This window comes from Heteronotia binoei, chromosome 10 (genome assembly GCF_032191835.1).
Source record: "Heteronotia binoei isolate CCM8104 ecotype False Entrance Well chromosome 10, APGP_CSIRO_Hbin_v1, whole genome shotgun sequence".
Lineage (NCBI taxonomy): Eukaryota > Metazoa > Chordata > Lepidosauria > Squamata > Gekkonidae > Heteronotia > Heteronotia binoei.
In genome coordinates, this window is record NC_083232.1 from 21,103,265 (window position 1) to 21,116,040 (window position 12,776).

Sequence of the window (12,776 nt, forward strand, 5' to 3'; positions counted from 1 at the left end):
AAACTCACCTCTTCTGTCTCTGCATTCCTGTATTCTAGGTGAGGCCACCCCAGCTCTGAGCCCTGAGTTATCAAGCTCTAAATTGCCCAGGCTCCTCCTTGCCAAGCCATTATTGGTGCAGGAGTACCATTTCCTTTCTCCAAAATCACAAGGTCTTTGGCTCAAGGATAATTTTGTTGTTGTTCAGTCGCATAGTCGCGTCTGACTCTTTGCGATCCCATGAACAAAGTCACGCCAGGCCCTCCTGTCTTCCACCATCCTCCGAAGTCTGCTCAAATTTGTGTTAGTCACAACAGCATAGCTGTCTAGTAATCTCATATTTTGCCATCCCCTTCTTTTGCCTTCTGTATAGCATCCCAGTTTCATAAAGGGAAGTTTCCCATCTGAGAAATTATCCCTTTAATTGATGTCTATCTCTCTCTGTGTATAATCATATATGTGTGTGTGTTTGTGTGTGTATAATTATATATACACAACACAACTACCCACCTGAATTTGGTAAATAACAGTATACTTCAGAACTAGGGATGAACAGAACTGAGAGATGCTGCTCTGAAAAATAACTGGTAGACCTAGGAATGGATCAATTCTGCCTCACCAAAACTCCAGAGAGATTGTGAAGTCTGAAATAGATCATGCAACCCACTCTAGGTTTCTGGATTGCAGAGAAGACTGGTGTAGTTGGAGGGGGGTGTTTGTCTGTGTATATACTTCAAAAACATGGGCAAAGCAAAGAATCAGAGAAATCCTCAATTATGTCCCACAGGAGATAATAATAATTATAAATTCCCCTCTAAGGGGAATCAGCTCACCTCAGAGATCCAGGCCCTTACTGAATAGTTACCTTTTCTTAGGGCCTGCAAGGCAGAGCTATTCCACCAGGCTTCTGGTTGAGGCAGCAGGTGTCCTATTCTGTCAGCTGGCCCTATGCTGCAATACCACCTCTGCTGAAATACTGGTTTTATACTATCTGGTGTCTGAGACACTCAGTATATTATATTTGCCCAACTGAGCCACCAAACTGTAGTGTTCACGTTTATTGGTTTTAACTGTTGTTTAATACTGTTTTTAAAATGTTATCTGTCCTGAGCCCATTTGGGAAAGGGTGGAATATAAATTATCTAAACAAATAAATGCAAAGTTTGGCATTTCCAAAGGCAACCCTGCTTCTCTACCTCATACTATTTTTATAATGAATCCAGAGCTTGCTGGAGTGTGGAATGTTCTGGTTCTACTGGTATCACAGGCCAGACTTCTATCACTTCCTCTGTTGAAATCCAATCTTATTTCACCACATTTGGAATCTTAAGGGAGGTGACAGACGTAACATGTACAGAAAGGCAAAGTTGGTCTGGAAAAGTATCCACACTGACTTGAGTTCAAATGTGCCTTATTCCTCACCAAGGCTAAACTCTGGAAAAATTAGTGCCACATTTTTGCAAGAAAAGCTAGCCATGCAGAGTACTTATTGCTGATTCCCCTCCTGACAAGAAAACTCTCCCTCCTCCTTCCCAATTTGTAAAGGTTTTTAACTTTTACAAATATTTTTAAAAATATGAATTAGTAAGGTGATGAATGTATGGGTAAATGTGTGAACCAGCTTAGCATAATAGTTAAAATTGTCAAATTGGGCCTTGAGAAATTCAAATATGTTTCACCTTGAAGCTCTTGACCCTCTCATTTTTTTTCTGTTTAATCTACATCATAGTGGGCTTTTCTGTACTGGATATTCATTCCAGCTTGGATTCTTAACAACATTGTTTTTCTTCTCCCTTACAAATATATATAAAAAGGGGGCAGCCACCTTGAGACATCGGGAGGGGCAAATGGCAGCTCAGTCTTTGGTCCAATGATGTGCACGTCTGTCATTTCAGTTGCACAGTCAGGCTCATCCTATGGCTACCAGTAGTGCTATAATGCGCTCTCTCTCTCTCTCTCTCTCTCTCTCTCTCTCAACTTCATCCTAAATGTAGTGCCCAATTAATTAATGATTTCCTTGGCTTTCATTATCCCAGAGTTACAGAGTGCTGGTGAGAGAAAGTGTTTCACAGCTTATCCTTTATACTGTTTTATGCTATAATTCCCTTTTAACCATTTTATTTTTTAAAAGTATCTTCACATCCACATGATATAAATTAGAAAGCAAGAAATAAAAAATTAGCCTGAAAAAGAAAGATGGTTTTTGCATTATGGGATTAAAATCAAGCAAATTAATTATGAATTCACCATTTAGAACATTTCTTTATCTTTCAAACCAGGGGGAGGGGGTATGGATGATCCAGTTTTCAAACAGTTTGGTTTATTCAAAGCACAATAGGTAGTATTAATTTCTAACATATTTTCTTTTTTGTTTTTCTTTATGTTACTACTGCTATTATTACTGCAAACATTCTGGGCATCACATTGTCCATATATTTTAAAATGTTAATCAATGGGGGGTGGGGAGAACCCATATAATTTGCTTCTGTGTGTCGATTCCAGGATTTTTGCTCTTTATTCTCAAGCCTTCATGCTTCTGGGAGCTTGTCTCCACGGCAACACACAATAATGCTGGTGAGTGGTGCCATCGCGGCACTCTTCCCCACCAAAGACCTCAGTCGTATAGATTATTTATGAATTCATATGACATCCCCAGCATCATTGAAATACCTTTTGGACAAATTCTCACTTTCCAATTGCTTCAAAAGAATGACATTCTCAGCCAGTGCCTCATGACTGAAAACCTGAGTTTCAAAAAAAAAAAAAAAGCTAAGCAGAAAGCACTGGAGGCAAATGACACCAATAATTAATTCCTTTTAAAAAAAGACTCCAGTATTTCTCAGGTTTCTTTAAGTATGGTAAGCACACCTGTTGTATTGCTTCACAGCTGTCTAGGCAAGCTGCTAGAACCTTTATTGTACCTAGCTAAAACTGTTATGCCTAACTTGTTTGTAAGGACATTTGCACATAGTAATACCATAAGAAACGCTAAATATGAATATGCCTTCTCCCTACAAACCAGATCCAAACCCTCTGTGTTCTGGTTCCCCCCTTCATTCATTTGGCCTCTTCATTCATTTGACCTCTACCTACCACAGCACTATGTTCCCTTTAGGGTTGCCAAGTCCAATTCAAGAAATATCTGGGGACTTTGGGGTTGGAACCAGGAGACTTTGGGGGTAGAGCCAGGAGACATTGTGGGTGGAGTCAGGAGCAAGGGTGTGACAAGCATAATTGAACTCCAAGGGAGTTCTGGCCATCACATTTAAAGGGACCGCACACCTTTTTAAATGCCTTCCTTCCATAGGAAATAATGAAGGATAGGGGCACCTTCTTTTGGGGCTCACAGAATTGGACCCCCTGGTCCAATTGTTTTGAAACTTGGTGGGTGTTTTGGGGAGAGGCACTAGATGCTATACTGAAAATTTGGCGCCTCTACCTCAAAAAACACCCCCCCCCCAGAGCCCCCAATATCTCCAGATCAATTCTCCATTATACACTATGTGAAACGATCTCCACATATGGAATAATGAAGTGCCCAGCAGACATCCCCCCCCCATTTCTGGCGACTCTGAAGCGAGGGATTGGCATCTCTACTTATGAGTTGCTGCCAACTTCTTCAAAGTAATACATGGCAACCATCCCAAGAGGAAGCCTTTCCAATCAGAGACTGAAGCCTCTGGAGGTGGAAAGTCACATGGTGGCTGTGGGGGCGGGGCTTCCCCCCACCGGCCAGTTGACTGGGGGCGGGAAGGAGCCTGGGAAAGCTGGAGAACCCCCACTGGGACCTGGGAATTGGCAAGCCTAATTCCCTTAGCTTATTTAGCACTCAAATATCACTTCTTTGCTCAACCCTGCTGTGATGTGAAAATAGCACAAACAGATTTTTCTGTATTTAACTGGGTACTATTTATATACTAAAAGCTTCACAAAAACTCTAGGTCAAAATTTAGAATGTGAAAGAAATAATAAAACACTTATGTATTTACAGCTTTACCTTAGGGCCTTGCTCACTCCTGAGTCCTTGAAATGAATCTAACAACTAGCTAACTGACTGGAAAGCAATGCAATTCTTCCTAGCTTTGCAATGCTGCAAAACTGTTGTAAGATAGTCATAAAGCACTCTGTTGGATCATGGAGCATACTTCCACTCTTCATGGATATTAACAGAATGCAATAGCTCATCTAAGCCTCCTTCAAGCAGTAGAAGGAAATAGAGTTGCCTGCCTTCCACTGGCACCTGGAGATCTCCCGCTATTATAATTGATCTCCTGGGAAAAATGACTCACACATTATATCCTGCTGAGGTCCTTCCCATCTCCAACTCCCGCCCAGGCTCCAACCCCAAAATCTCCAGATATTTCCCAACCCAGGGTTGGCAACTCTAGAAGGAAAGAAGGACTTAAAGGTCAGTAATATAGCTGGTAGCTACTTTTGGGAAATGAATAATCACGGGAAAGAGTGGTAAGAAACAGAACTAAAATAGTGACACTAAAGCCACATTTCCTCACTAATTCAATACTTACGGGTTTATTAGACATTACTTGCATGCTGTCCAGCTTTTCTCTGTAGCCTTTATAGTTACACATTATGCTCTTTACAAATAAATGAAAACTAAATATGAAAAGGTACCCAAATTTAACAATATGTATGGGACATTTTCCCTGTATGCTTAGAGTACTATATCTGCTTAATCTCCATAATTCTTCCAACAACCGTGTTTCCTCTGTGCAGCTTATTCAAGTTTATTTTGATAACTGCAGAGCTATTTAGCATTTTTTCTGACACCGAGTTCACCCGAAAACTTTCATTTCACAACTCATGCTCTTAACTACTGTGATATTCCAGCCCTATCGCCTTCTCCTTTTTCAGTAGCTATTGTTATTCTATTTTATTTTTATAGCTTTACATCAGTATCAAAATCTAACAGCAAAATGAAAGAAGAAAAAATGGAAAGAGGGATGAAGGGGGGAACATTCTGAAACCTTTAAAAGAACACTTTGAAGATTTCACCTTAGCAGTGGCTTTGTTGCCCTTTATCCTTGAATATAAATGTGGAGTTCCAGACTGAGAGAGAATATCCAGGTAAGCAAGGTATTGCTGAGGAGAATTAGCAAAGTCCACATCTTTGTCCAGTCCCAAATTCTGCCTGTTGCTATCCACACTCTGTTTTGAGGTCCTGCACATCAAAATCAAAATCAAAAAATGTTACCTACATAATAAAAAAACAAAACTGCATACATTAAAATCAACACTTTAAAATCTGTAGGCCCTAGCTGTTTGTTACCAATATTTTTATACTTCATAAATAGCTACTATATCAATCAATTCTACAAATTATTCAGCAGTAGGTACTTTAAGAAAAAACTGGATGGGCATGTTTTAACACTGAAGAGAAGATAATGGATTTTCTTAAATCCAAGGACAACTTTATGGACCCTCAGTGATGAAACATAGTTGTACTTTTGAAAAGTTGTGATGCTTGTACAGACACATCCTCATAAAGGATGTGGGTTTGCAAAGGATCCGTGAAGGCTGAAATGAAAGGAACTGAGGCAGTAAAGTTGGGAGCATCTGGGGTAGCACAGAAATACAGTTCTGACAATAAAATATTACATTTGCTTTTTCCTTAGGGTGTCCCTTACATGACTGAACCCCTAATTTATCACAAGAATTTCAACTGAGGTTTAGTTCATACTATAATTTTTTTTTTACTTCCAGTGGTAGCAAGAAGAAATACCTACTAGAGGTGTTATATTCTGAAGATGTAGAACAAGTGTGATTAAAAGAACTGTTGTGTCACTTCCATGTGACAATATATATACACAGAAAGAAAGAGAGAGCCGCTGTCTTTTATTAATCACAGGTTTCCTCTACATACCCTCTCCTCTAAGAGGTGCATATAGGGTCACCATTTGCCTGGTAGGGGTGGGGAATCCCCGGATTTTGTGGGTTCCTGGGGAAACCCCAGCCTCAAACAGACATTCCAAAATACCATGTGACATCCCCAGTGTGTTGACATCACTTCTGCATGACATCATCACATTGGGGACATAGCATGCAGTGACATCACCAGTCCCCCCACTCCTGCAAAGCTCCCTCCCATCTGCCACTGGTGAGAGTGAAGGACCTAGCAACCTTAAGTCCATATTCCAGAGCTGCCATTTTCTCCAGGCTCCACCTAGAAATTGGCAAACCTTTATATTTAAATTTATTAGGGTAATGTTGCTTTAATTTTGGTATTGTATTTTTTTTTAAAAAAAAAAATCCTCGTGCGTTTGTTTTGATTTTGAAAGAAAGGCTGTTACAACCTTTTTGGACAAATAAAATGAACTCGTCCCAAGATGCCATGACATCCTGGGGAAAAACGCTGCAGGCCAGAAAGAAAAGATGTCGCACCTAAAAGGCATCCACCCAATATCCCATCTTTGACTCAATTTATTGGTGATAGTCACACTTGTCATTTTGGTTCTTCACCCTGTAAGATTTTGAAAAAATTCCATCCTCCATCATCATCATCATAGCACAAGTCAGAAGGGTTGGCATGGTGTGGTGGTTAGAATGTCAGGCTAGGACCCAGGTCAAGCAGGTCTGAATTCCTCACTTAGCCATGGAAGCCTACTGAGTAACCTTGGGCTCGCCACAGTCTCTTAACTTATCCTACAACCACATGGTGGTTGCCATGAGGATGGGGGAGGGAGAATGCGAAAAGCTGCTTTATTTTTCCATCCCAATCAGGGAGAAAAACAGGATTAAAAATTTAAAAATAAGCACAAAATATAAATAACAATGGTACACAAAAGCACTAAAATTTACCTTAGTGCATCTGACTCCTCTGATGAGAATGTCTCAGAATGCCAGTCATGGATCTTTCGAAGATCTGAAAGTTCACGGGCAATGATGTGTTGTGTGTAATCATCTCGCCAGTTAAAACCTGGAAAAAAACCCACATAAAATACTGTTTTAGAAACTTGGAATTTGGGGAAAACAAATACAACTTTAAAAACCTCAGTGTTGTATTATATGTGGAACTATATTGAATATGAGTTCTGATGGTTAGAATATTCTTATGACTTTCTGCTTTTCCAGGGTTTTTTTTTAGCAGGAACACAGTTTCTGCTGGCTTGGCATCAGGAGGTGTAGCCTAATATGCAAATTAGTTTCTGCTGGGCTATTTTTAAAAAAGCCCTGTGTGAAACAATGGTGGCATCAGGGGTGTGGCCTAATATGCAAATGAGTTGCTGCTGGGCTTTTCCCACAAAAAAGCCCTGCACTTTTCTACAGAAAAACTGCAGAGCTCCCTTCTGCTGAAAGCCATTGTGCTAATCAGACCTTTTTAAGGTACTGTGTTGAACTGACATACTGGTTCTTTTAAAATGCTCTTCCAAGAAGACAGCAAGTGAGTGATGAGGATTAAAATGCAGATTATATTTAATGGAATGTTAGTGTTTCTTACTCACTGAAGACCTATAAACTACCATTACAGTTTTGTTTAGTTACAGAACCATTTGACAATAGCTGAGCCAGGAAATAAAGACAAGGAGCTTCAAACAGATTTGTGATAGATAACAAAAATTTACTTTTGAAAAAAGTGATTGATACATTATCATCCTCATAATATAAATTTCAAATAACTCTTATGTGGCTTGCTCAGGGAAAGGTGGATACTTTTAATAATTGGGTATAGGAAGCATTGTTCTAGGGAAAACAATTATAATGGGCTGTAACATGTTTCATCTGGGGACCAATTTGAGTTTTCTTTACACTCTTCTATTATGACAAAAAGCTTTAAACAAGGGCAAGGTGTCGTTGTGAAAGCAAATTCCATGCAATTATGCATTAATTACATGCACTGTTGCTCACATAGTAATTATACATAGCTCTAAGAATAATTGTTAGATCTGTAAATGTTATGATTAATACTTTTCGTTTATAAGGGCTTACTGCCTTGGAATTATCTGTAATTATTTAGTATCTATCTATATTACATCACATAATTGCAATTATTGACATTCTACTTTTTTTGCCCTTGGTAAATTATAATTCACTGCTACAGATATTTGAGGGTTAATTTGCTTTTGTCTATTGATCTGAAGAAAGTATTTTCACTTTATGAAGAGTTACCACATCAGCAGAGCTACCATTCTAGTTTAATTGTTCTGAACAGGCACCCTAGATTACCTGGAAATCCATCCCATTGATTCCATTGGGATTTATTTCTAGGTGATCAAAAGACAGTTCTATACACTGTGACTCATATGTTGAACGATGGCAGCAGCCATATCAATGTGCCCGCCTTATAAAATGTGAGTGGTACATGGTAATACCATGAATATCAGTTATATACTTTCCTTGTTTTGGTATACATGCAAGTACAAATAATTCAGGCAATAAATTCAGATCCATAGGATTACTTCAAAGTACATGTGTTTCAATTAATGTGTTAATACAAGTATACCATTACTTTTAAATTGTGACTTTCTTAGAAGAGTTATTGGAAACATATTTGGATGATAATTTTTGATTATATTTATATTCTACTTTTCACATACAATATTCACAGAGGTTTTTAAAAGTTCACGAAGAATCAAAATACAGATTAAATGACAGCAGCAAACAAAACGAAGAAGCACGGCCCAGTCAGAATAGAAAATCACTTTACTATTGATACTAAAATGCAGCAAGAATTAATACTGCTAAACAGACAGCTACCATTTCTTTTATCTTCACATTTTTTAAAATTTGGTCTTTCCTCTGAGAAGCTCACGATTATATATGAGTTATTCCATTTTACCATCACAAAACCCCAATAGGTTTACTACTGTGGCTGATCATGGATTTCTACCTAAACTATCTTGCGCCCCATCTAGCCACTACCCCAATGGCTTGCCTTTTGCTGTGATCTTCTCTTCTCTTTCCACCAGTGTCAGCTGCTACCCAGAAAAAATGCTGACATAAAAATATTTAAAATGTAGAACTGACAAAACCATTTTTTGTGTGTGGGTTTTAATTACTGTATACAAAACTATAAATCAATGCAAAAGTAATCCTTTTTGGGATGATAAATATATTTCTGTAAGCATTATTTCTACAGTCCAGTCAACAAAATATATAACTTGGAAACTAAAGTTCCACTGAAAATATCACTAGGATTGCAGCAACACCTAAAAGCTATTGTGAATGTCAGCTGCATCCTTTCATTGTTTCAGTAAAGTGGGGGGGGGGCAAAAACTCACCCACACAGAGCTCTATAAAACAGCTCACACAAGGGCACTAATACCAAGTTGACAACTGCACTCAAAATTAGGGCTGAGAAACAGTGGATGAAGCTGCTTGGCAATTTCCTGTCCCCTTTGTCTAAGCTACTACTCCTAGTGGCTTGCTCCTGGCCCAGAACTCAATTATAACAATTTAACTCCAATGGCTGAGCAGGATCACAGTAGTGCTGTTGTACACATATTATTTCCATGTCACTAATGTGGAACTGTACTGTGGGACACACAACTACCAATTAACTATCCCTGCAGGAGTTCTGCCTGCACAGTTCATTTCCCAACTGGGAATTCCCACAGATGAGCAGTGCAAAACCACATATTGTGGAATGTAGTTAAGACAATGGTTCTGACAAGTTATTAATTGCAACAAAAAGTATAAACCCAAATACTGCATAGTTAAGTAGATAAACTGAATAAGGAAAAGAAGAGAATGATGTTAACCTCTACGAAGAAAACACAGTGCTTCTTTCTTCAAACATTCACATGTGTATATTCCTGTGTACTAGTAAATGGTACCTGTTTTCTGCAAATATACTAGATATGCACTGCTGATTGATAATGGAACCTCGACTTTAAATCTAAGCCTAAGCAAGTGTGCAATGCTGCAGTATAACTTTCACTGCTCAGTATTCTGTCTTATGTGTCCTGGCTTGCTCTGTGGAAGGATACTGATCTGTATTATGGGGCAAACTCTATTCTCCCATTCATCTATCAAATTTTAGTTGTGTAGCTAATATAGAACACCTTTTAACACATTGAGGCAGCAGGGCTGGGTGATAAAATGTGGGGGGGGGGGGTTGTGTGTGAAAAATTCCATTTAGCCCAGTGCCACTGTCCTTTCAATGGTACCATGTATTGATTCTGGAATCAACTGAACACTGCTGCCTACATCACACTTCCCTGCCACACCACCAAGCACTGCAGGCCAAATAAATATTTATTTACTGGACACTCAATGCTTGGCACTATTTATAGTTAACCACCCCTAAGGTAAATCATAATGGTGTTACTGAGGGACCCTTTCCCCTGGCTTGATAAAAACCCAGTTATAACCAGGGGTGTGCACACACACACAAAAAAATCAGCTAAATTTTATTTCAGGGGTATTCAGGGCAAATATCCCTGAATATCAGGTTCAGTGCCTGAATATGATCTGGGAGATATTTGGTTATCCTAAATATACAGCTCAGTTATATCCTATGGGCCTGCATCGATAGGAAGGGCAGGATATAAATCAAATCAAAGTCAATGGCAAAACATAGGGTATAACATATGGAGCCTGGGGAGGGTTGAGGAAGCGGCACCAAATTTGCAATGTAGTTGCAGGAGCCTCTCCCCCAAAGAACTCCCAAATTTCAAAAAGATTGTACCAGGGGGTTTAATTCTAGGAGCACCCAAAGAGGGGTGCCCTCATTCCCCATGGTTTCCTATGGCAGGGGAAAAGGTGTCTATTTCTCAATGGTGGGAAATTGACACTGGAGACACTATTCCAGTCTGTTTCTGAAATGATGTTGCAGTAAAACAGGTTGCTCAGCTTTGTGAATTTTGATTTAAGATTTGTGTCCAATCATCTTTTTGAATACCCAGGCCACAAGGGCACTGGGTTCAGCTGTTGGGCAGTAGTTAGTAAGGTTGTGCCTCTGGACTAGTCATTATTAGGTTGGCACAGTGCTCTGCTGCTTAGCACCAGTGCATGCAATGCACTATTTCTGTGCTGTGGTCCTTTCAGAAAGCACCTCTCTATGTTTGTAATTCAGACAGATTCTCATATTTGTACTAAGGTCCCATACGTGGCACTGGCACTACCACAGTGGCGCTTGTTCTGCTGGGCACATAGCAGTGTTATGCTACTCGCAAACAAGCATCCTCGCCCTAAGAGAATCTGACTGCTGCCTGAGTTTGCAAGTTTTTCCCATCATAGGAAACAATGAGGAATGGGGGAAACCACTTTGGGGTCCCACAGAATGGGAACCCCTGGTCCAATCTTTTTGGAATTTGGGGGTTCTCTGGGAGAGAGGCTCTTGCAGCTATACTACAAATTTGGTGCCTCTCTCTCAAACCCCCTTCTCCCCAATTTCAATTTTCCCACCATGGTGAAATTGATGCATTATCTCTCACCATAGGAAATCATAGGGATTGGGGCACCTTTTTTGGGTGCCCCTAGAATTGAACCCCTGGTCTAATCTTTTTGAAACCTGGGAGTTCTGTGTGGAAGAGGCTCCTGCAACTACAATGAAAATTTGGTGCATCTCCCTCAAATCCCCTCCCCTAGCCTTATCAGATTTTGCCATTGACTTTAATGGTTCAAAGGGTATAATGAAGCTGAATAGCTTTCAAATAGATTTGGCAGTATTTGGGACTGCTGTATTCGGCAGTTGAATCAGATCCGAGAATCTGATTCAGCTGTGTATGGTGTCAAATACAACCAAATCAGCTGTTATTTGAAATTTTATTTGGTTCAGCCAAACTGAATGCACACCCCTAGTTATAACCTTGTTTGCCTTTAATACCAAGGAGAGAACAGAGATTGGACAAAAGGTTTATTTTACAGTGAGGGGGAAAGTAAACTCTGGATATTCACGATCAACTTTATACAAATGTAACTTAGAGGGGGGGAAATGAGATACGGAGATACAGTTTGTTCACAGAATATACATATTTTATGGAGAGAATGCCAGTAATTACCACTCTGGACTTGTTACTTTTTCCACAGGATTCCTAACCTTATATATTCTTCAGTAGAGCCTTTTAAACTGCAGACTCCTGCCTGCCCCATTGCTTCCAAATAACCCTAAATTTTTATGAATAAGAACCATCAACCAGTGTATGTCATGCTAGGTGAACACTTCAACCTGAAGGGACTGGAGGCAGAGCAATATTGCTGATCTGCCTAAAAGCCCTCTAAAACATTCTCTGACTTAAACAGCAGTTACAGTCCAGTGGCACCTTTAAGACCAACGAAGTTTTATTCAAGATATGAGCTTTCGCATGTATGCACACTTCTTCATGCAGTAAAACAGCTCGTTCCCCCCACCCTGTTTCTCCTTTCCCTCCAAATATTCCAAAGGTCCCGATTGACTGATGCTAGTCAGAATACTAGGGTACAAAGGAGACTGGCAGATATGAAAAAGGGGACAGGCTTGGCTGTGTCCATCACAGGAAAATTATGCATTTCCATCTTGAGAAAAACATATAAGGGCCTCCTTTTTAGTTTTTTGCAGCTGATGTACTTTGTATTAGGCATGTATCATATTTCAGATCCCTAGGTCACGGGGCAATCCTCTTTTACTAACCCTGCCATTGATCTAGGGACGGCTAAATGTCTTATTTCAGTGTTTATTTTTAATTTCAGGAGGAAGGAAAGACCAGGAATCTGTTAAGCTTGAAATGGTACTACTTGATCTTCATACCATGGAGAAGAGCATTTCTCCAGTTTGCTTCTCTCCTCAATCATCCTTTTCTATTTTGGACCTAATTATAGTCAGAATTAGGTCTGTGATGGTGCTTTTGCTAACCATTGTT

General features: G+C 39.6%; 1 protein-coding gene across 1 annotated transcript in view; it reads right to left on the minus strand.

Annotated features, from left to right (window-relative positions):
* Nucleotides 1-12,776, minus strand: part of PTPRN2 (protein tyrosine phosphatase receptor type N2) — a 961,700-nt gene that overhangs the window by 609,086 nt on the left and 339,838 nt on the right. Inside the window, exons 4-5 of the mRNA XM_060248066.1 lie at nucleotides 6,796-6,913; nucleotides 4,993-5,158 (exon numbers count right to left, since the gene is read on the minus strand). Coding sequence (XP_060104049.1) covers nucleotides 4,993-5,158; nucleotides 6,796-6,913 — 284 coding nt within the window. The remainder of the gene's footprint in view (nucleotides 1-4,992; nucleotides 5,159-6,795; nucleotides 6,914-12,776) is intronic.